The sequence below is a fragment of the Anarhichas minor genome, unplaced genomic scaffold (genome assembly GCF_050575085.1).
Source record: "Anarhichas minor isolate MPS153535 unplaced genomic scaffold, ASM5057508v1 ptg000058l, whole genome shotgun sequence".
NCBI lineage: Eukaryota > Metazoa > Chordata > Actinopteri > Perciformes > Anarhichadidae > Anarhichas > Anarhichas minor.
In genome coordinates this window covers 6,679,362-6,701,483 of record NW_027466504.1, presented here as the reverse complement: position 1 = coordinate 6,701,483, position 22,122 = coordinate 6,679,362, and the positions used below count along the sequence as shown (strand labels likewise).

The 22,122-nt window shown below is 42.3% G+C and overlaps 1 protein-coding gene across 2 annotated transcripts; it reads left to right on the top strand.

Moving 5' to 3' along the window:
* Positions 1 to 2,508: 2,508 nt before the first annotated feature.
* On the top strand, positions 2,509 to 20,567 carry ret (ret proto-oncogene receptor tyrosine kinase). Of its 2 annotated transcripts, none has more exons than XM_076076902.1 (20): positions 2,509 to 2,923; positions 11,400 to 11,642; positions 11,877 to 12,161; positions 12,563 to 12,801; positions 12,908 to 13,103; positions 13,182 to 13,381; positions 13,958 to 14,234; positions 14,374 to 14,505; positions 14,821 to 14,931; positions 15,025 to 15,138; positions 15,265 to 15,509; positions 15,608 to 15,755; positions 15,860 to 15,967; positions 16,053 to 16,267; positions 16,829 to 16,951; positions 17,039 to 17,109; positions 17,296 to 17,433; positions 17,588 to 17,687; positions 18,327 to 18,474; positions 19,373 to 20,567. In XM_076076902.1, the coding sequence occupies exons 1-20, from the start codon at positions 2,860 to 2,862 to the stop codon at positions 19,528 to 19,530; spliced, it is 3,315 nt and encodes a 1,104-aa protein (XP_075933017.1). In that variant the 5' UTR covers positions 2,509 to 2,859; the 3' UTR covers positions 19,531 to 20,567. The 2 variants fall into 2 exon arrangements, with proteins under 2 accessions (XP_075933017.1, XP_075933016.1); XM_076076901.1 differs by having other exon boundaries at positions 13,958 to 14,240.
* The last annotated feature ends 1,555 nt before the right edge of the window (positions 20,568 to 22,122 follow it).

Here is a 22,122-nt window from a genome sequence, read left to right as displayed (position 1 = left end):
GTCTGATTCATTGTCGGTGTGGGCAGCTGAGGATTTATTTGATGCCACTTGTTTTGTGCACTGAATAGACTGATTAAATCAAATATACTGAGGTGGTACTTACCAAATTACGCCGAGTGATTCCACTACACACCAGGCCAGCCATTATGAGTCTGTTGCCATGGCCACTCCTTCTCCTTCTGTCTGTCTGTCTGTGTGTGTGTGTGTGTGTGTGTGTGTGTGTGTGTGTGTGCATGCGTGCGCGCTCCGATACCATCTGCTGTCCGAGTGACAGTACTTTAATAGGGGTCAAGATGCACAGCTCACAAAGGAGTTTCATTAATGGGACCGACACCTCTTGCACTCATTGTATTAGAAAATCAGGGAAATTACACAAATCCAATTCATCAGAGAGCAGCGACGTGCCCCCTCATAGAGCCTGAGCTCGTTACCGGTCTCACATTCTACACATTTAACACATTGAGCTGCTGAAACCCAGTTTATTTTACCGTTTGGATTATAACATTTCCACATGGTTGACAATCGGATTTATCGATGTGTAGAACGCACACATGACGGGAACCCTCAGATCAGTGTGCCCTCAGCATCAGGTCAGGTGGTGTGTACATCATGAAATGAGCATCCAGTTAATGAAATGGAAAAGCATCGTGCTCTTCTTCCAGAGAGAAACCATACGACACACTGCTCAGTAATGACATTGCGTAATATGCTGTAGTGGTTTTGGTAAGTGTCTTGCGAACAGAAGTTGTTTGAATCCCTGTAGGTGCATCCTGCCTTCTTGAACAACACTCAAGTTCATAATTGCCGCAGCGAGCGATGGAAACGCATAGCTGCATCTTCTTGAGATGAAAATGAAATCAATACAGACTCACCACAGAGGTCTAAAGATGTCTTTTGTGTGTTTACATGCAGTGATAAAGCTTTTTAATTTAAGATATAAGCATTTAGCTAACTCGATATGAGCGACTTACAGGAACTGCAGCAGCTCAAAACTCATTGGAAACATCACAAGAAGTTGTTAATACTGATCAGAATTAGAATGTCTAGACAGCGGAGATGATGAATATTCCGCTTATGTTTCAGATTGAATTTCTGCGACAGAAACATCGTCAGAACGAGCCCATAAGAAAGCGTTGTCGTGGTTCCATGACTACACCACAGCATTTCCGTGTCTCTATTGATTCTCAGTGAGCGTATGTCTCAGGGTACCTATAGCCCGTCATATGGAAACTTTATCCCAGATACCATGTTCTCATTCAGACCGCTCGGCTCGTCTTGTATCGCATAATGATCCCCACACTCTCCCTTGGTGCAGCCAGCAGCATCGACGGTGAACATGTGGGTACGGTATCTGCTCATGTATTGACATCAATATTTTATCTGAAAGAAAGTGACACATTTCTTGGACATTTTTAAGCACCTTTATTTTATATTCATATATTGGGTTTTAGATAGAAGCTGAAAGGTGAATCAGTGTTGTGTGGCTGTGTAACTATAAAACTGAATTTAATAGTAATATAATCTGGATATTATTAGGCTTTCAACTTGTATTTTCAGTGTTTTCAGCAGGTCCCAAGTCAGTATAATTAAAATTAATGATATAATACACATAAATATGAACTGACTACAGCTATTTCTTTTACTTACTCACATAGTATTCTTCCTCTTTATATACAGTCTGTGGTTTCTTCTAGTGTTTCCTTTTTAATATATAACCTATTTGATACAAATGAAACAAATTGGACCAAAGACAGCAGGTGCAAATATATAACGGCAGTGTTTTCTTCTGGCTGGAGCTCCTGAGAAGCCCTGCTGTCCCCTCTGCAGCCCAGTGAGCTCCAGACATTGATTGGAGAGCGATTGCTGTGTGAGTGACTGGTGTCCTGCCCCGAGGCTGCAGCAATGCATCACTCCACACACCATCCAGTCACAGAGAGATCCCTCACTTGAACAACGGCCTTTAGCCACGGGCATACACCTGAAGGAGGGGAGGGGGGGGTCCCGTCCCATCCCGTCCTCAGAGGGGTTTGGCCAGAGTCACACAGCTGGTCTTACAGTGTTAGGTGATTTTGTGTAATTTATGAGCAAACCGACTGCACATGTTTGCTCGTTATTGGGGAAGTATAACTAATTCATATGGTGTTTTAGGGCTGCAGCTCAGCAGTGAAATGGTTCATCATTCAGCCTGATCCCTGCCCGTTGGCAGGAGTTCATCAGATGCTGGGCCGCTGACTGAAACCTTGTTCTCAAATAGACCTTTTAAAAATATTTGGATCCACTGAAGAACCCATGAAGAACTATCATTGGTGCTGCTAGATGTGAAATAATGATTCACTTCATACATAAATGATTACAGATCTGTTATGATGAAGCAGTGATTAAAAATGAGCTCACCTGATACCCTTTTTAATAAAACAGTGCCTGTACCTTTAAAATGCGCCATTTAATGATAATTGTTAATAATTTTTTCCCCCCCGCGGAGTGTTAATGAGGTGACTGACCTGTTAAATTATGCTCTTAAATTTCCTGTAGATGCTGTGCTGCCTGCTGCTGCGGAAGCAGCGGGGCAGTGGGTAGTGAAGCAGTGAAGCAGTGAGCCTCCTCCCCCTGTCCAGCCAGCCAGTTAGCCCAGCAGCAGCCACTGGAGCCGCACACAGCAGCGCGTCTCTGGGACACTGAGGATTTCATCCCCCTGCCCGGAGCCGCGCGCACAGGACACACACTGGTTTATACAGCGCCTTCATTGCTTTGAACGGTTTGATTTTTTTGGGGGATTTTTTTGTTTTTAGTATTCGTCGCTCTAAGGAACTTTTTTCAATCTCATTTCCAATCAGAAACTTTCACTTATGGTTCGCGAATATGGGGTCAAGTTGTGGTTTCTCTCGGGGAAACATCGTTGTGCTGCTGCTGCTGCTGCTGGAAGGTAAGCGTCATCTTTACATTTATTGGTAGACTCGTGCACATGAGGGGCCACAAGATGAAATTGGAAACAATTTTAAATGTATGTTGCACTAAAGACTGTTTACAATTAGTGGGTTACTTGAAAAATATAGGGAAACATAACAACAATAATTATTATTTTTGTAAATAAAATAAAACTAAATGTTAAAGAGGAGAAAATTTGAAATTGTGTTTTATAATCCTAAATCCCGTTTGAGACATTATCTGTTAATCTGACAGCATCAGTTTTTGTTTAAAGCATCCTCTTAATCTCCTGTCAGTCAGAAAGGCAATTACTTGTGGTATGAAATAAGATATATAATAGTTTGGGATGCACTCTAAATTCACAAAATGTATGATTCTGTGCAAAACTGACAGTCCTATACTGTGCAACAAATTAAGAGAAATAAAGAGAGGAAAGATTTCTGAGCTGCAACAAACTGAGCCAGTGGACCTGAAGTCTAGAAGGCAACTGACAAAATAGGCTACACATGAAATTGGCTGCTCATGTGCGAAGCTCAATAGCTTTGCTAAATTGCAACATTTTGGAAGCTGAGTGAGTTTTAGGGCTTTTCCCAGAAGAGTCTGAAATGGCACGAACACAAAGTTGGCATCGTTTCTTGCTGCAGAAAGTGACTTGCATTGTGCGCTGTCTGTTATGCGTGGTATGGCACTCTGAAACCTGGAGTCAAATGAATACGGCCGTACATCATAATATTATAATCCCATTCACAATCCCACAGCCCAACTGTACCAACAGTTCCCTCCCATGCCGTCTATATTTAAAGTGTCTCTCATAGCTCAGGAGTGTGCAAATCTCATGTGTGTGTGGCAAGTATGTCAAATGTGATGCTTGGACAAATATAGGCCATTGTGTGGAATCCCTGAATTTGTTTTTGGACTTTGTCTTAAACTGAGGTTACTATCAGCGCTTTCATACGGGATGTAAAGTGTAAAACTGGGATGCTCGTCACAGTCTCTTAGTGGCATTGAGATGTGAAGAGGATGTTCATTTCCATGTGGATGGGTCGGAGCTCTTTCATGTCTGCCAAACTGGGCTTACACTACCAATAAACTACCAGCCTACGTAATCGCCCAAGGGAGCACTTTCCTGCAGTGTTGTTAAAATGATTAATGCCATTTTTAAGGTGCCACAGTTGTATGCAATGCGCTCTGCTTATCTTTCCATGTGACAGACAGTGTGGCTCTCATTGCACGGGGCCTGAGAGATGTATTCTCACGTCACACTCACAGTAGACATGATGCTCCCGCGTACATTTACATCTCGGCTCTGCTTTGTTCTGCGCGTATTGTCACCGAGGCCGGGCGCTCCTCCCGGTATTTATAGACGAGCACAGTTGGTCCAGTTCGATTTCATATGTCAAGGACGTGATGGTAATTAAATGGGTGCTGAAACCTACACCTTACGTAAGCGCCTCACCTGCCTGTTTGCTGCAACAAAAGACCTCCACTTGTACAGAGGAGAAGAGGCGAGCTGCAGGCAGGTGTGCAGCAGCTGCTCCCATCTCTAGGCAAACACTGGCTGTTTGTTTTCTTTCAGAAAATATCGCCTGTTATACAAGTGCACACAGTGTTCAGATTGCACGTCGGACGTTAACTACCCCCAAAATGACACATCAGGTTTGATTTCTCTGTATATGTTGAAGCTGATTTTCTTATTTTATTTCACTTCTTAGAGGATGTTCTGACTGTTGACGTCATTAAGAATATGGCCTTTTCCTTCTGTACACTTCTTTATCAGTTATTCAATCTCCAAATGAGTTTGATAAATGTGTGGGTCTTCATCTTCTCAGTGATCTTGTTGTTGTAAATGTTGTGATGCACTTTTTGTATCGCAAAACCTCTTACGCGAGATTATATCATGATACAAGTCATTAAATATTTGATAGAATCTTAGGAAGGGTTCGATTGTAGAAAACGGAAGATAGTTATAGGGTTTGGTAATTCCCATCACCACGGTTCCAGGTAACTCATTAGTTTAGTGTTTCTCGCTGAGGTATTCAAACAGAGGAAATTGGCAATCAGCGTTCACTATAAGATTAATCAGCATTTTTACATTTGGCTGCGTCGCCAGGCACTTACGAGTAGAGACGTCATCCAAGTTACTGAAATCCTCTGGTCAGTCATGGCTTTGTTCAGATTTTGAACCTCTGATATCAGGAGGAAGCATAATGGGCTTTAGTGTGTGCTAATGAGATCTCATGACTTAGACTAGTTTAAAGGAACGCTGGGGGCTTATGGGCTGGTTTGCTTTTCAAAGGTTAACGAAACGTTCCGAATTGAAACTCAATAATACCGTATGTGACTAAACCTGGCATAAGCCTTTACTGGAATGCACCAAATCCTTTTAACAGACACTTCTGTGTAATCCATCACTTCCACAAGAAGAGCCACAGATGTTTTCACATAAAAGCATCGATCCGTTTGTCTTCCACCGTGACCTTGCTGCTGTAGCTTTGACCCTGCTTTGCCCTCTGACCTTTGAAACCTTAACCAAGTGGTAATCCCCAGTGATGACCCCACCGTCCAAGAGGAAGCCATGATGCCTCCTCCTCCTCCTTGCCTTAGAATGATCATTTTCATCAGCATCTTTCCCTTTTGAGGAGGACCAGACCAATACATCTCATTTGATACATGCTGCTATTTGATTAAGCTCCTTATTACGTTACATGATTTAGTAAAGCTTCTGTCTTGCGCTGCCGACGGAGGCATGATAGTCTTGCTGTCACTACGTCTCTTTTAGGATAATTGGAAAACATCAGCTGACAAGTTTCTTTGCTGTAGAGTTTATCTTTTATATTTAATTACGTAAACAGTGTTGCTTCTCTTTGTGTATCTCTGAAAACTCAATAATTTCATTACTTGTCTATGACATTGGCACAGGGACTATATTTTTTGGTGTTTAGTTTATTGCTTTTTATAAAAAAAATGGTGGAATATAACAACAACTGGCCTCAGCTTCCCTCCATCCGTCTCGCCGCGTCCCTCCCTGTCCCTCCCTGTCCCTCCCTGTCCCTCCCTGTCCCTGAAAGGCTAATAAACTACAAATGATCAGAGCAGTGATGCAGCAGTTTCACTCTTTCAAAGTTTGACGCTTTGTCTTTTAGTTATAGCTCCTCCTTTTGCCAGAGCATGCAATTTATTGGCAGAAATGCATCATCCCATTTATATGTTTTTGATCAAACTGAACCAGTGTTTGTTTTGAGGATCTTGTCTGATGGAGGGACACCGACCACTGCGTTATTACTTCCATTGCTGAGAGTCTTAGCCCCCTAACTCTGGACTGTTGCTTCTGCTGCTGTTGCATGGATGCCGCTCCTATACCTGTCAAAGCTCTGTGCCTGATCCTCTAGTCAGTTCAGGGTCACACTTCCCTCTCATGCATGGGCAGAATCTAATTTGCTGTGGTGAAAGGACAAGGAGACATTGATTGAAATTCTGCCCTCGGGGCATTCAGTCCTCTCGTTTCACATGGGCCTTGACAAGTTATTTTCCAGTCGCCTAGCGGTGCGCGCTGTGTTTGACCCGTCGTTTACAACAATGAACAAAACAAAAGAGCGAGCTTAGCACATTTGATTCCACATGCTCGTGTGTCACTGCAGAAGTGGATGTGGCTGATAAAAGTAGTTTTTTTAAACGGTTTTAAAGGTGCTAAGTGTACCAGCTTGAAACAAGAACATCTAGTTTATGAATTCACTGTAATTAACGTGACAATCGTTGGGACTGATTTCTTTTTTTATAATTCAAACCTCATTTAAACCCCGTTGCTTTTTGTCAAAATGAGAATGTCGCTGCGTTCCCCCTCCTCCACCGGCCCCACCCTGGCATCGCCCTGCGTCCATTTGTTTGCTCCCTCACTTTACTGAAGTGGGTAAACATGTTTGGAAATTATTTTTCCACCACCTGCCAGTGCCAGAAACTCTGAGAGCTTCACTTCCATTTGTGCTGGAAGATCAGCGCCCTCCGCCCTCCGCTCTCTGCCATAAAGCCACGGCCCTCCCTTTGTTTCCATACTGTAATCCATCAGATTCACTGTGAAACCTGATGTGGTGACACACTATGGAGCAGCAGTCAGAAGCTAAAAGTACTCGTCATCTCCACAGGGCTCTTTTTTGGTTTCGGTGCTGCCTGATATCTCAAAGTGGTAAATGTTTAATGATGACATAACTGTATTTTGCCACAGCCAGCTAATGTCTTTGTCCACTTCTGTGTACATGTCAGTGAATCTGATGGCTTGTTACCACCGCTGTGATGAGGATAGAGATCAAAGCAGTCTAATGACCACTGCGTCAAACTCAGTCGGGAGCTCTATGATGTACCACGTGGTCAATATTTGATGCCACTGTCACTCCCACAGGAATTCTTAAACTGAATTTGTTCGTGCAGCTAACCCCTGAGGAGATGTTCTATTAGATTTCTTGATGACTGATGAACATGGTTCATTGGATCCTAGCTCTTGTATTCTCTGAGGGCTAATTGGATTACATTACGGTGTAATTGATTATTATGTTACGGTATGCATCATGGTAACCTGAGTAATCTACCTGGAGCCTGACTACCAGATATCAGATATGGTATTACTCTGATGAAAAGTTGAATGGCTCTGTCATCATAACAGGATATGACTTTCTTTCCTTAATTACACCTCATTGTTTTGAAATTGAAAGAACTATATTAAATCCAGGTTCTGGATCCAGTGTGAAATGACGAAGCAATCGTGCACGCTGGCACGGGAAACCACGAGGGAGAGATTTCCAAACATTATGATCAATAAAAGCTTTTATAAGTGGACTTACAGCTCAATGTGCAGATTTCTTGTTAATTGAATCCTTGACGAGAACCATTCCCATAACTGTTAGATCTTTGGAAGCGGAGTCATCGTGATAGGTTTCAGAGTGATTATGATATTTATTGTGTTTGGATCACCGTGACATGCTGCAGCTACTTTGTAATAGTTAATGGATTATTTGAAAATGTGGATATTGAAGGCTGTGAAATGAACAGTAGCTGTAATACTTCTGTGGCCATGCAGCTGAACAAAAGGGTCCATATGACGTACAACGGAGATGATTGCACACATGCAGCCATCAGCTGCCCCCCCCCCCCCCCCTTCTGTCTCATCAGTAAAAAACAATCAGCATCCCTGTTGATTAGTAAGGTTATTGATTGGTCTGTTGCCAGATACAGGGCCTTTTCAGTGGGTCGTTACCAGGGACAGATGCAGCGCACGTTGACCTTGGGAGAGGAAAGGGCATTGGGCTGATCTCTCACCGCAGGGGCTCCAGTCTACGAGCAAGATTAGTGGGGGAATGAATCATACACTCCCCCTGCTGTTGACAAGGATGCTCAGTGAGGACGTCTGGGTGGGAGATCCACGTTTTATTTCACTGAGACTTGAGGGACATTCGCAGAGGTAGAGGCAGCCTGTGGGTTCGTCTAGCACATGAGCTCATAGCTGGTAAATCTATCAGCCCAAGCACGCATTGAGCTAATTGAGTTCCTGTCTTTGTCTGGGACAACGGAGAGGGCATCCCACCCTATCAGCTCGGACCAGTCCTAGACACACGCCGTGGTCCGTGGCTGACTGAGCACATGGCTTCAGATTTTGTGATGAGCTTGTGTCCTTTTTGTCCTTCCTCGGTTAAAATATGAAACGGAACTGACACAGGCCATAATTAACTCAAGGAAAACTGCCATCGTCAAAGGCATACGTGTATAGAAGAGTGAAAGGGTTTTTTCCCCCGTTGTTGTTGTTTTTTTCACCAAACAAGCGACGTACGAGTTCAGTTTCAGTATATCCACTCAGCAGTGCATGATATCTCTTGTAGACACAGTATATGGCAGCTAAGCGTCAGTTTTATTGGTGTGTGAAGGCTGTAAAAGGTCTGCTTATGGTGGTAATGTTTACACACGTTGAGTTATGGGAGGTCAAAGCTGTTCCAAAAACAGCTCATTGTCCTCGTATATGTGAAAATCTGAAAAGGACATTTTTGTGTTCCTAAGACACAGAGTTGAGATTAAACCTGTGCTGCATCTTTTATTTTTCAAAATCATTTTCGTGCGTGGTCATCGGAGGTGAAATGTCGTTACGATCTGTATTTCCGTTATTCCTGCGCATCATTTAGGGAAACTAATGAGTCATACTTTTGGAAAATCTTCATCATGGCTACACAGACCAACGATGCCATTTGCTAAGAGAGGCCTGCTTGATCCATTCAATTAATTAGTTTTGATATAAACTGCTTGCTTTCTGTTGGCTTCAGTCCTGGAAAGAAATTGAATTTTGAATGATATAAACAAATTGTGTTGTATGGGGGTCCAGCCACCGTGGCTTCGAGCCAAGGCCGGCGTTCATAAATACATTCGGCTCCCACTGGTTCACATGTCGGACCCTGTAGTTTTATTTGTTGAGCTGCTGTCATCTGCTCTGTTTGATTCATGACGGTGTCATGTGTTAGATGTCTGTGGATTAAACTCATTTCTTTATTAATATAACACAGGGCTGTTGAAAGGAGTATATTTCTAGCTTGATAAAAACACAATTTAATCCAAGATCTTTAGCATCTTATCAAATTAATACAAGCATTAGTCTAATAATGTATTATGATGATGGTTAAGCTGCAGTTCTCCACTCTTGTTGGGCCTCTGTCAGTAAGATAATGGCTCCCTCTAATGGCCATTTTGAGTATACAGCTGGAGACCTACGCTGAGATTGCATGATTTTTTGCAATTAGCTTCCTATATGTTCACAGTATGTAACAGGTGCTGTACCATGTTTTACTACTATAGTAAGGCCATGCAAACCATTGTGTTTCTGCCTCCCAAGGTCTTGCAACACTGCACTATTTTACAACACTAGAAAAAGTAAAATGTTTCGATGAAAGAATTGGCTTTTCATCAGACTCAGAGGTATCAAACATATGTATCTGTGGTCCATTTGGATCAATGTTGTTTCACTTAGGAGGGAACTTAAGGTCATCCTTTGGTCTGGTTTGAAATCTCCAGCTTGATAACATCCTAAATTCACTTTGGATGATATCCTCTGTTATGCAACTCAGGAAACAAACATAGCCAATTTGATTAACCTCATTTTCGCTGCGGGTAGATATCACATCCATTGCTGCAAATATTTTCCCTTTTCTACGATGAATTCTCAGATTTGTCCAACACAGTGAAGACTTTCAGTTAAAGAGACATACAATTGATGAATGACCTATTACAGTGGCTGCCTTTTATGAAAGAATGTATATGAGAATTCTTACATTCATTTATTGTATCATCATCTTCACATTACTTTAAGCCTTTCCCAGCTTTTGCCTGTATGTCTTTTTGAGTATATTACTAAAGATATTTGATTACGTTGGGGTTTCAACCAGAACGAGCAAGACAGGGCATTGAACACATCGAAGGAAACCATTTGAGGTGGCGTCTGTTGGGTCTAAATACCTCACAAAAAACAATATAAACCAGATCAAGCCTCAAGATTTATTTCAAGCTGAGTGGTTGTGGTAAATTTAGCAAAATAAAAACCATCCCTCAAATCTGAGTCATGAAACTGACACCCACCATCCCAGAAATATTAACAAACAAGTAGCCTGCTGTTTGTTTTTGTCTCAGGAACACTTTTTAATAAAAAGGGCTGCAGCCTCCCTGAGTGTATCTCCATCCTTCAGGAAGGACGGCCACAATTTATCCATCAGCTCGGCCTCCTGTCATCCAACCCCCCGCCAAATTAAATCAATGTCTGAAACCAGAGCCGAGGCCTCAACTGCACCAGCAGAAATAGAAAATCTAGTTTTGCTGTCTGCTAATGACATTAGTGCGTTCCCTAAATGGTCGCCTACCGTCGTCAAAGAGGAACATAACAGGGGTATAATTACAGGAGGAACACTTGCATCTCCATTTTCCTGTAAAACACAGCCTGCTATAGCTCTTTATGGATTTCCTCAACACATGCACACATACACCCCCTCCCTCTGGCAGGTAATGATTCATCTCTCCTCCATATCGTGTTATCCCTTGTAATTAAACTTCTCAAGGTGAACAGAAGGAGAATCGGAAACCACATGTTATTGACCGTATGAGAAATTCATTAAAAGAGCTGCATAAGTGTCATTTGAGCCCTCCTTTCAATATCCGCTAACGGGGGAGATGACGGACGTATCAGAGGAGGAAAAAAAAAAAACTGAATCTGTCATATTCCATGTATGTGTTCATTTCCATTCAGTGGCCAGACAGCATTGTCCGTGGGTATTGTTCCCACAGTTAAATATCCAGAAAGAGATGTCTGATAACTGCTCTGTAATAATACCATTATCTACTGTCAGACCTTATTTTCAGTGATCACAATGTTTCCCTTAGAGGTAATATAACTAAACCCCCCTGTGATTCACTTGGCTGGCTGCTTTTTAACATCTGCTTATTTCTTCTTTCTGCAGGAGCGACCGGGCTGTACCTCCCTCAGAATGAGTACATTGAGACGGTGTATGTTGGCCAGCTGGCAGGGACGCCGATCCTCCAGCTCCACGCCATGCTGGACAGCGCCTCTGAGCGGCCGCATTTCTACCTGTGCTTGACGAGCTTCCCCAGAGGCCCATACAGCTCCTGGTTCAATCTGGACATCAACACTGGAATACTGTCCTTGAACAAAACCCTGGAGGAGAGCGACTTCGCCTTGCTCAGTGAGTTGGATGCGAGCATTTTGACGGCAATGTGTAGTCTCTTTTCAGTGCCGCACATGCGAGTGAATTAGTGTCTTGACGTTTATTCCTTTTGCATAATGCTTTGGCTCCATGTGCAGGTCTCTGCCCTCAGGATGATAATGTAATTGCATACAGGCAAAAAAAAAAGAAGAGCTTAGTCATCAAAAAGAGCACTGCCTGAGATTAAAACGCTGCTTCATTTTGTCCCGTCAGATCAACACCTACGGCCCATGAAGAAGTTTGTCCTGCATGTGGTACCGAACTTCACCAGGAAGTCCCAGTGCAATAGAAACTCCCCTCGGGTCACCCTGGACTTTGTCAATGCCACGATGCCTAAGTGTGCTCAGACAGATATGAAGGAGCTGTGCTTCCCTCACAGAGACACCTCCAACCCCCACATCACGGAGAACAGGTTCCCCGGGGCCCTACGGCAACTCAGGCGTCTCACCAGACTCAACGTCTGCCCCAACTACACCATCACTTACAATGTGGAATCAGGTCGGACACTTTAAAGAGAGACTTTGTAACATGTTAAAGAGGAAATGGCATGTTCTTCCTCTTACAAATTAACAGTTGAATTAAAAAGCAACAATACACACCATTGTTCAATTGAATACACTCAGGTGTTTTGCCAGTTAGTAAACCTAAGGTAACTATTTCTGTATAACACAATGCGGATCATTTTCTGACTGTATGACTCTTATCAACTTGTGCTACTGTTAAACTAGTTAGCATTTTGGCTAAATGCCTTTATTCCATCACTGTCACCGGTAGGCACCGTGGCAACTGTTAGTAGCCTAACAAATCAGACCCACACCAGCTCTGACTCGGTATCTTGCATTCAGACGGTGGCCGTAGACACATACACACCTGACTTTGGTTGTTCCCCTCGTCTGCAGATACTCCAGCACCGTTCGCTGTTGATGAGAACACCACAGAGCTGGTGGTGACGGCGCCGTTGGACCGCGAGGAGAGCGAATGCTACCGACTCCTGCTGGTTTGCACAGTCCGGACAGAAACGTTCATCACCAAGGTGGAAACTTCACTGGATGTTTTTGTCAACGACGAGGACGACAATGCGCCGTACGTGAATGGAACAGACACAGCCGATGTTATCATCGGCTTCAATCGGACAAAGGTGAGGAGACCAATATGACACGGATCTGATCTTTGTTGTTTTATAGACACAACGCAATGTGGGCTGATTTGATCTTCTTTACATTTATTTATCTATTTTTCTTCAGGGCGGCTCCTTTGGGGCTTTGTTTGTCTTTGACCGGGATTTAACCCCCATCTACCCCATCGACCAGACTCACAATAAGTATGTGGGGACCTTGCTCAATAATGACCCGTGGATAAAGGAAACGTTTGGCATAAAAGGCACCTTCCGTGAAAAGAAAGCTGCTCTTGGAGGAATTCGAGAGACCGTCCACGACTACCGTGAGTAATCCTGGGGCTAGTACAAATCATCTTTTTTTATGAAAACTGTAAAACTGCATGTTTGGCCCTTGATTTCAGAGCTTGTCCTGAAGAGGGACCTGTACGTGCCTGAGAATCGCACCCTGCAGCTTGACTACCTGGTCAATGACACCACCTACCCCGGTCTGGAGGGAACAGTGTTGCTGCACTTCAACGTCACCATCTTACCCGTCCACATCCGCTTCGCCAACATCACACATATGTTCACATTGACACGGCGAGCTTCTTTCTACGCTCAGGTTCTTATCTATACTATCATACCAATCTATAACTCTGGTTTGGTCTGCTGCTGTCTTAAAGTGTAGGTAGACATGTTTTCAAGTTTTTAGTAACTCACATCAAAAGCTCTCTGCTGGATGAGCCACACCTGTTTGCATCACATCGACATGTTTGAAGGTGATAAAGATGTCCTGCCGAGGAGCTCAGGCTTCAAAGCCTCAATGAAAGATTAAAAAAAGATGTGCTGGGAAGCAAAACATCAGCAGATTATGAAAACTTTCTGTAAAATAGCATCTGCCTTGATGTCACTGAAGTGGTCAGAAGTGCAACATGCTTCAAAGTTTTGATGCTGCAATGATTTTATTCGCCAATAGGATTTAACTCTGAAATGTTATAGAGTTATTTCTACTCACTATTTAGAAATGCTAGTGTTGTTACACTCCTAGACTTAATGAGACTGCCACCTGCTGGCTCAGTAAGTAAAATAGAAAACGGTATCTCTGTAATACAGTTGTCCATAAAGCTGTTTGTATTATGCCAACCTTCCACTTAAATTACATACCGTCTTTTAAATCTCTCGTCCCATCTCCTCTCAGATCGGCAGAGTCTGTGTGGAAAACTGCCAACAGTTTGATGGCTTCAGGGTCACGTACCGGCTGGTGGTGCCAGATAAGAACGTGTCTGCAGACGTGCAGTCCTGCTATGCAGCCATCGCCGTCACCCAGGCCCCAGACGAGATGTGGGGACTGCTCTATGTGAACGACTCTGAGGCGCTGCGCAGGCCCGAGTGCCAGGACCTGCAGTACCTCGTTGTTGCTCTGGAGGAGCACACGCAGCTTGAGGCCAGCACGCAGATACACATCATACTGGATGGTGATGGTGAGCCAGTAACAGTCAAGGTCCACTTCATATTTCATGAGGTTTTTGAAAAAGACAGGGTTTAGTCTTCACATCGTAATGAAATCTGAGCTGTCTTTTCAAGATGTGTGTTTTTGGCACTTGTTGCACACAGCAAACAAGGCCAGTCAGGAGAGCCAGCAGTTCCCGACCTGCGCAGAAAACAGACAGCGAGGAGACTGTGAGTCTGTCCGAGGCCTGGGGGCGACAACAGGGAGATGCCAGTGGAGGCAAGGCACTGAGAAAGGTACATTTTATTTAATGGACACATAAACATCATTGGCTCATGTCCATTTTAATTATGAGGCCTTGGAGTCATTTAACTAGAACCAAATGTGGTGGTCTAAGGATCAGAACCAGGATGTGTGTCCTTCACAGGAAGCAACAAGAGTCAGGAAAAATGTGGTCTTCATTTTGATAATTACAAGCTCTAACAACACCATATGATAGCTATTGAGGACTTCAATTTAGGCTAACAGGCTGATCATACTTCCGAAATTTGTTTGTCATCTGGTAATGTTTTCCCACTTAAGTTTTTCTCTCCTTTGTGTCAACGTTCCAGGAATTTCTGAAAATTACTCAACCTGCTCCCCTGACCTGCGGACATGTCCAGATAGCTTTTGTGATGCAGTTGAAAGCAAAGACGCGTCAATATGTCCACAAGACTGTACAAGTAAGAAACACATGCCTGTACTGATGGATTTCTGCACAAATGTAAACATGTAAAGCACATTTTGTATCACGTTATTATTTATTATCTCTGAAGAGGAAACTGTTACCGGAGGTCATGAGCGAGGCCTGAGGAACGGGATCCAGGCTGGATATGGAACCTGCTACTGCCTCTCTGAGAGATGCTTTTGTGAGAAGGAAGTTGTCGACGGTGAGTCGTCATAAATCACACAAAACTGTCAATATTAAAGTGAAATACAGTCTCTGAGAGGGTCTTTATTCATGTCCTCTCAAGAATGAACCAGAAATAGATTGCTACTCTCTTGAAATCCTCCAGATGCGATATGTGACGACATGTGTAAGACCATCATCGCCACGGCTCTGCTCCTCTCCTTCATCGTCTCCATCCTCCTGTCTTCGTACTTCATCCACCGGTACCACAAGAACTCGCCTAAGCCCCCGATCGCCTCTGCTGAGATGACTTTCCGCCGGCCAGCTCAGGGTTACCCCATCAGCTTCCCTGCTAACAACATTCGCCGGGGCTCGCAGGACTCCATCGAGACCGACACCTTTAAAATACCTGTAAGCTGCTTCTTTCGGCCTGATACCGACTTCTCTTAAGCAAAGTATATTGAACTGGTTGAGAAGTCAACAATTTTCCTATGTTTTTTTTCTAACAGGAGGATCCTAAGTGGGAGTTTCCTCGTAAAAACCTTGTACTTGGCAAGACTTTGGGAGAAGGAGAGTTTGGGAAAGTTGTCAAGGCAACAGCATTCAGGCTGAAAGGAAAAGCTGGTTACACCACTGTGGCTGTGAAAATGCTTAAAGGTAAGACAAGCCAGCCAGAGGCCAGACACGTTGGGGAAGTAATTGGTGATATATGAGAAGTGAATGGTTTCATCATTACAATCCCTTCTTTTCCTCCATGACAGATAATGCCTCTCACAGCGAGCTGCGTGACCTGCTGTCAGAATTCACTTTACTGAAGCAAGTCAACCATCCGCACGTCATAAAGATGTATGGAGCGTGCAGTCAGGACGGTAAGACATCAGGTGCTCCATGCTATGCCCTTTCAGGACATGTGTGTTGCACATGGACTCTTAAGTGCTGCATTTCTCTGAATAGGTCCATTGCATCTCATCGTGGAATATGCCAAGTACGGGTCACTCCGCAACTTCCTGCGCGAGAGTCGGAAAGTTGGCCCGAGCTACATGAGCAGGGACACCAACCGAAACTCCAGTTACCTGGAGAACCCAGACGACAGGGCGCTCACCATGGGGGACCTGATCTCCTTCGCATGGCAGATCTCCAGAGGCATGCAATACCTGGCGGAAATGAAGGTATTTGACAAAATTATATTTTCAAAATAATATACACGTGTGCTCGCTGCAGACATTTTGCAGTTGAAACATTTGAAGTACTTGAAATACTGAAACAGTTGTAGTTTCAGTCAGAATAGAAATATTGGAAAGAAGTTGAAATACAAGTTCACATGGAAGTTCTGAAAGAGGTTCCAAGTTTTAGTTTAAGTGCAAAGGCTGAATGAAGTTGAAGTGTACATTTGAGTATAATCACTGAGTGAGATTGAAATCCCTTCAAGAACTACAAAAACTGCTGATTCAGTTGAAGTTCAAGCATTGAAAAGTATCAGTTAAAGAATAAGAGATGAAAGCAGTTGTCACATGATGAATTGTGATATGAACACTAGAAGATGAAAACACTTGAAATGTCAGTTTAGGAGTAAAAGATGGACATACTGTAGTTGAGATGTTAGTTGAGGTGTTTTTGGTGAAATAAGTTTAAATTTCAGTCGAAGTGGAATTGTTGAAGCCACTTCCAGTGTGTGAACTGTAAACATTTGCAATGTCATATGGCTTTAATTGAGGATTTTGTTCCGACAGCTTGTTCACAGGGACCTTGCAGCACGAAATGTTCTCGTAGCTGAAGGGCGGAAGATGAAGATCTCAGACTTTGGCCTCTCCAGAGACGTGTATGAAGAGGACTCGTATGTTAAGAGGAGCAAGGTAAAGACCAGAGACAGAAAAGTACCAATTTCGGTTTATTTACAACAATCTTCAAAAATGTAAACAAACTCTCTCGCTTATTTCCAGGGTCGTATCCCTGTTAAATGGATGGCAATAGAGTCCTTGTTTGATCACATTTACACAACACAAAGTGACGTGTGAGTACAAAAGACATTTAAAGAAATAGTTTGTCATGTTGGGAAATACACTTATTCACTTTCTGGCCAAGAGTTTGAAAGTGAATATGTGTATTTCCCAAAATGTTGAATTATTCCTTAAAGCCATTTTTTATTCCATTCTCTATTTATTGAAATATTCTTATGAGCCCATGTGCTCTCTTCCAGCTGGTCCTTTGGTGTGCTGTTATGGGAGATAGTGACACTGGGAGGAAATCCATACCCAGGTATCGCTCCTGAACGCCTCTTTAACCTGCTCAAGACTGGTTACAGGATGGAGAGACCAGAGAACTGCTCGGAGGAAATGTGAGCTCCACTCTGTCACTCTGCAGCATCTCCTCATCTCTTCTGAGTGCAATAACTCCCCTCCAACACATTAATAAGACAGTCGTGGAGAATGACTGTTGGGAGGATTAAATGATGCTGATTCTCACCCGCTGTAAAACTTTTTCCTCTGCAGGTATAATCTCATGCTTCGATGCTGGAAACAGGAGGCAGAGAAGAGGCAGACATTCTCAGACATCAGCAAAGAACTGGAGAAGATGATGGTGAAAAGTCGGGTATGGTGAAGCTTCACAGTGCATTAATATAAGTTATTCATATTCTTCCACAGGAAAGCAGTGGTGGTGGGGGGGGAGCTATTAATCAGCCTCTTTCCATGCAATACTGGCGCAATTGTGATGCAACACTTCGGTGATGCATCATTGAGATCGGGCTGTCAGACGTTTTATGCTTTCCGCTCCTTATGGATTTGCAGCTGGCCCAAAATAAGCAGTGTATCAGTTCTAGTGGACATCATGTACTGTTGGGTTGCTGTTCAGAGTCACATACACACATGCTGTGTTACGCTGCTGTTTTGCTGTACGATCTGTCACTCTTCCCAAACGCTTTAGATACCATAATTAGGGTTTGAAGAGCAATCCTAAAATGTGGCCTTGGGCAGCGTAATCACAGAGCCCACCAGTCAGGCTGTTGAAGTGAGGCTAAATATAGAAGATTTAAGGACAAGGGAATGCAGACGTCCCAGAATACAGCAGGCTAGTTCTTCCCTGTTGATGTCATAACGAGAGAGCGCTTACACAAATTTCCACAGGACCTTTGTGAGTAGACGTCACCGTACCGTGTGACCTATAGCATGAGCACACTCAGCCTTGGCCCTCACTAATCAGCCTAATCCCACCTTCATCTGCTCTTGTCAGGATTACCTGGACCTGGCAGCGTCCACGCCAGCCGACGCCCTGCTGTACGACGACGCCCTCTCTGAAGAGGACACACCACTAGTGGACTGTAATAACGCCCCTCTCCCTCGAACCCTCCCCTCCACATGGATTGAAAACAAGCTCTATGGTAGAATCTCCCATGCATTTACTAGATTTTAGAAACAGGACACACAACACAAGCTCTCTTTTTTGGCAAGTTGTGATTGGCTTTTTCCGTAGTCAAGTGTGCGTGACTGTGATCTCGGGCATGCCTTGTGCTGATTAATGCTGCCACATCTCCCATTTCATCGTAAATGAGAGGCTCAGTGGAAAAAAAGATCTTGTGTCTTGACTTTTCTGTTTTACTTGGACCTGCTTCTAATGTACATGAATTCTGACCAAAAGTGCTACATTTGTAAATATTGAGTATACCCATCATTCTAATTTATACGGCGCTGCTCATACTCATGCTTCATCTGCATTTTATTTGTAGATAGTTCACGTTTTCACTCCATCACATTTCCATCGTCGTCATTCCATTATTCGTTTACATCGGAAGAAACAGTGTGTAACATTTGAAACAGGTCCTTGCTGAATCAATCACTCACTGTTTTTTTTAATTTCAGATTGTCTTAAATTTTCTGACTTTCTAATGTATATTAGCCATTGATATATACTGATTTCACAATGCTGAACAGAGAAACAGTAGGGCTTTTGAACGCAACTCTCTGGTGACATTGATTCAAAGTAAAGAACACATTGGACTTGTGGTCCATCTGCACTTCTGAACAGTAACATCAAGGGAGTCATAGGTCAAAATAGGGGCATAAACATAGCCTCGATACATCACTAAAACTCAATAAATAGTCAATTACACGATATTTCACTTCATGTAACATATACAAAGCCATAACTGTACACCTCTGAGAGTCAAATCAGGACTTGTTTCAAAGACCGTCACTAAAGAGTTTGATTTGAGAGCCTTACTGTCTGCACGCTGTTAATCTTTCACTGAGTGCAGAAAAATGATATGTTCTCGTTTTTAGGCATGTCATACCCCAACTGGCCTGAGAAGAGCCCGGTACCGCTCAACAGACATGATGCCACTAATCCAGTCTTTACAAGATATGCCAATGATAGTGTTTATGCAAACTGGATGGCTTTGCCCTCACCCGCAAAAGCTGTGGACAAGCTTGATAGCTAAAGACAAACCGACACTGTAGAAAAGATGACTAATTGGTAGATGTGTATATTTCTATAAGACTGTACATATACAATCTGATGCTAAAGTTGGTTCCCTTTTATTTCTGTTGCACGGGTATTCAATGTTTAAAACTGGGGGTCTTTTTGCTGCAGAAGCGGCAGGATCAATGTAGACCACGCTTCATTCAGCTCTTCAGTATGTTAACTATTACCTCACGGGTCATGGTGGCCAAGTTGTATCACTGCATGACTATTGTACCAGATTGTATGCCAGTGTCAATGTCTTTTAAGTGCCTGTGCCGCTTCTACAATAGCCTCCAATAACCAATAACAATTAATGTGCAACTGTGAAGATCTTGTTCCAGCCCAGGAATTAAAGGGGACGTCTTTACCATCACCTGCTGTAGACAGCTGGGATTGAGTGGACAAAAGCAAAAGGCTGAACTTGTTCTGAAAAATGTAAAGTTTCTACTTTGGAGCATTGTTCTCCTCAAAATGTCAGAGACCCATTTCGTGTTTCTCCCAATAGATGTTTTCAAGCTGTTCTTGCCAAAGAAAAGTAACACAGACATGATAAGTGAACAGTTTCCTTTGCTTTTGTTCTTGTTTCTGTTTTTTTTTTTACATGAAAGATATCAACTAGTGAGTGCTTCTCCAGTGTAAGGACATAATGGACTTAATGTAGATTGTGACCATGTCCCGTGTCATGACTACAGCTCACTTTTGGATTCACTGTAATGGCAATCTTTGTGGAAGACGTATGATTATGTAAACTAATGAGTGTTATCATGTTGTTATTATTTGATTAAGTTCCAATTAATAATAAACATTAAAAATGTGCAATTTGTCTACTCACCTCATGTCTCTAAAAAAGTAGATAGTGAGCGTCTCTTTACTGATTTTTCTTCTTTTTATTTTTGCATTTATTTAAAATATTCCAAATGCAACTTATGCTATCACATGAATCATATCACTCCAAGCTTCACTGTAATAGATACTGTTGCTACTTTTAAAGATTGTATACTGATTTAAGCTCCATTTTGGTCTCCATCTCCACCTCTTGTTTCAGGATACACTGGGCTGTCAGAGTATGTGCGCTACTGTGACGGCACATGAATGTGTAAATAGTTATATCACCATAAATACAAAAGAAAAACTCAATGGAAATTGATTTAAGTGATACAGCCCTCGGTAGGCTGTAGGTAACGACAACAACAACAACAACTCCTTTCATCACTGATAACCCTGTAAAGAAGTTGGACACAACAGTCACTGAGTCGTTGCTGGGTTCGCCCAAAATAATAATATAATAATGTAACTTTTTTGACACATTATTATGACTTTTTAAATATTACACTATGACTTCAGTCTTTTTTTCAACATACTTTACAAGTAATTGTTTGGACTTACTATACAATGGCTTTTTAATAACTTTTTTGAAAATACTATACTATGACTTCTTTATGTCTTTTATTTGACACATTATACTATAACTTTTTTAAAACACACTTTACTATGACTTTTTCATAACTGTTTTTAGAAATACTATACTAGGACTTTTTTTAAGACACTGTATTATATTATGGCTTTTTATTACTTTTTTATACATAGTGACTTTTTGACACACTTTCCAATGTAATGTCTCTTTTACGACATACTGTAGTATGGATTTTTTATGACTTTTTAAAGATATATTATATTACGACTTCTTAATGACTTTTTAAAACATACTATGACTATTTTTTTAGACATACTATATCATAACTTTTTTGTTATGACTTTAAGACATGCTATACTGTGACACAAACTAAGCTATGATTTATTTTTTAGTACTTTGATGACATTTGTAGAAACTATATATAAATAACAACAAATCTTTAAGTCACTGATTAAATTGATATAGCATTACTAGCACATTCCTGCCTCTCCTAAAATAAAACAATTCTGCTGAACAAGAGTGAGTTACAGTACTCTTAACAAAAGGAAAATGTATCAACATAATCATGTTTGAAGCCTGTACAGCAACATGATCAGCTTCTTTATTTAATTAAATTTGTTTCTTAAACTCTACAACGTTACACTAGTTGTGAGTATTTTGTTGACTATTAATCTGTCCCCCCCCCCCCCCCCCCCTAGCTTTTTGTTTCCTCCAGATGTCGATGAGCCTGTGTGCTTGTGGCCAAGTGCTTATCCACAGTTGGTATTGATTTTTTTCGGACAACAAAAGAAGGAAAAGTATAACACAAGCGATATAAAACGCCATGTTCCTTCTCACAATGATCTTTGATGTTCGCCTCGCATCATCCGGGTGGATTTGACCACTGGGTCGATTGTATATTTGCCCCAAACAGCAGAAAGTGTTAACTGTCAGCTTCCTTCTGAAAAAAGGCAGTATTGGACATTTATTAAAATAGATATGTGACAGACTGGTCATCACGCTGTCCGTGGTGTCTCAGTGATTTCCACATAATGTGTGCTGGGATAGGCTCCAGACTGTCATTGTTAATGGGAATTAATGAAGGCAATGACTAAAAATAGAACCTAATGGGAACATTTCCTGGTTTACTCTATGCACCATAATGATAACAGATGT

Coding starts and splice junctions, on each gene's coding strand:
- ret (XM_076076901.1), top strand. CDS start 2,860: ATGGGGTCAAGTTGTGGTTTCTCTCGGGGAAACATCGTTGTGCTGCTG. Junction 13,104..13,181: donor AGAGACCGTCCACGACTACC/GTGAGTAATCCT, acceptor CCTTGATTTCAG/AGCTTGTCCTGAAGAGGGAC. Junction 15,756..15,859: donor GGCTGTGAAAATGCTTAAAG/GTAAGACAAGCC, acceptor CCTCCATGACAG/ATAATGCCTCTCACAGCGAG.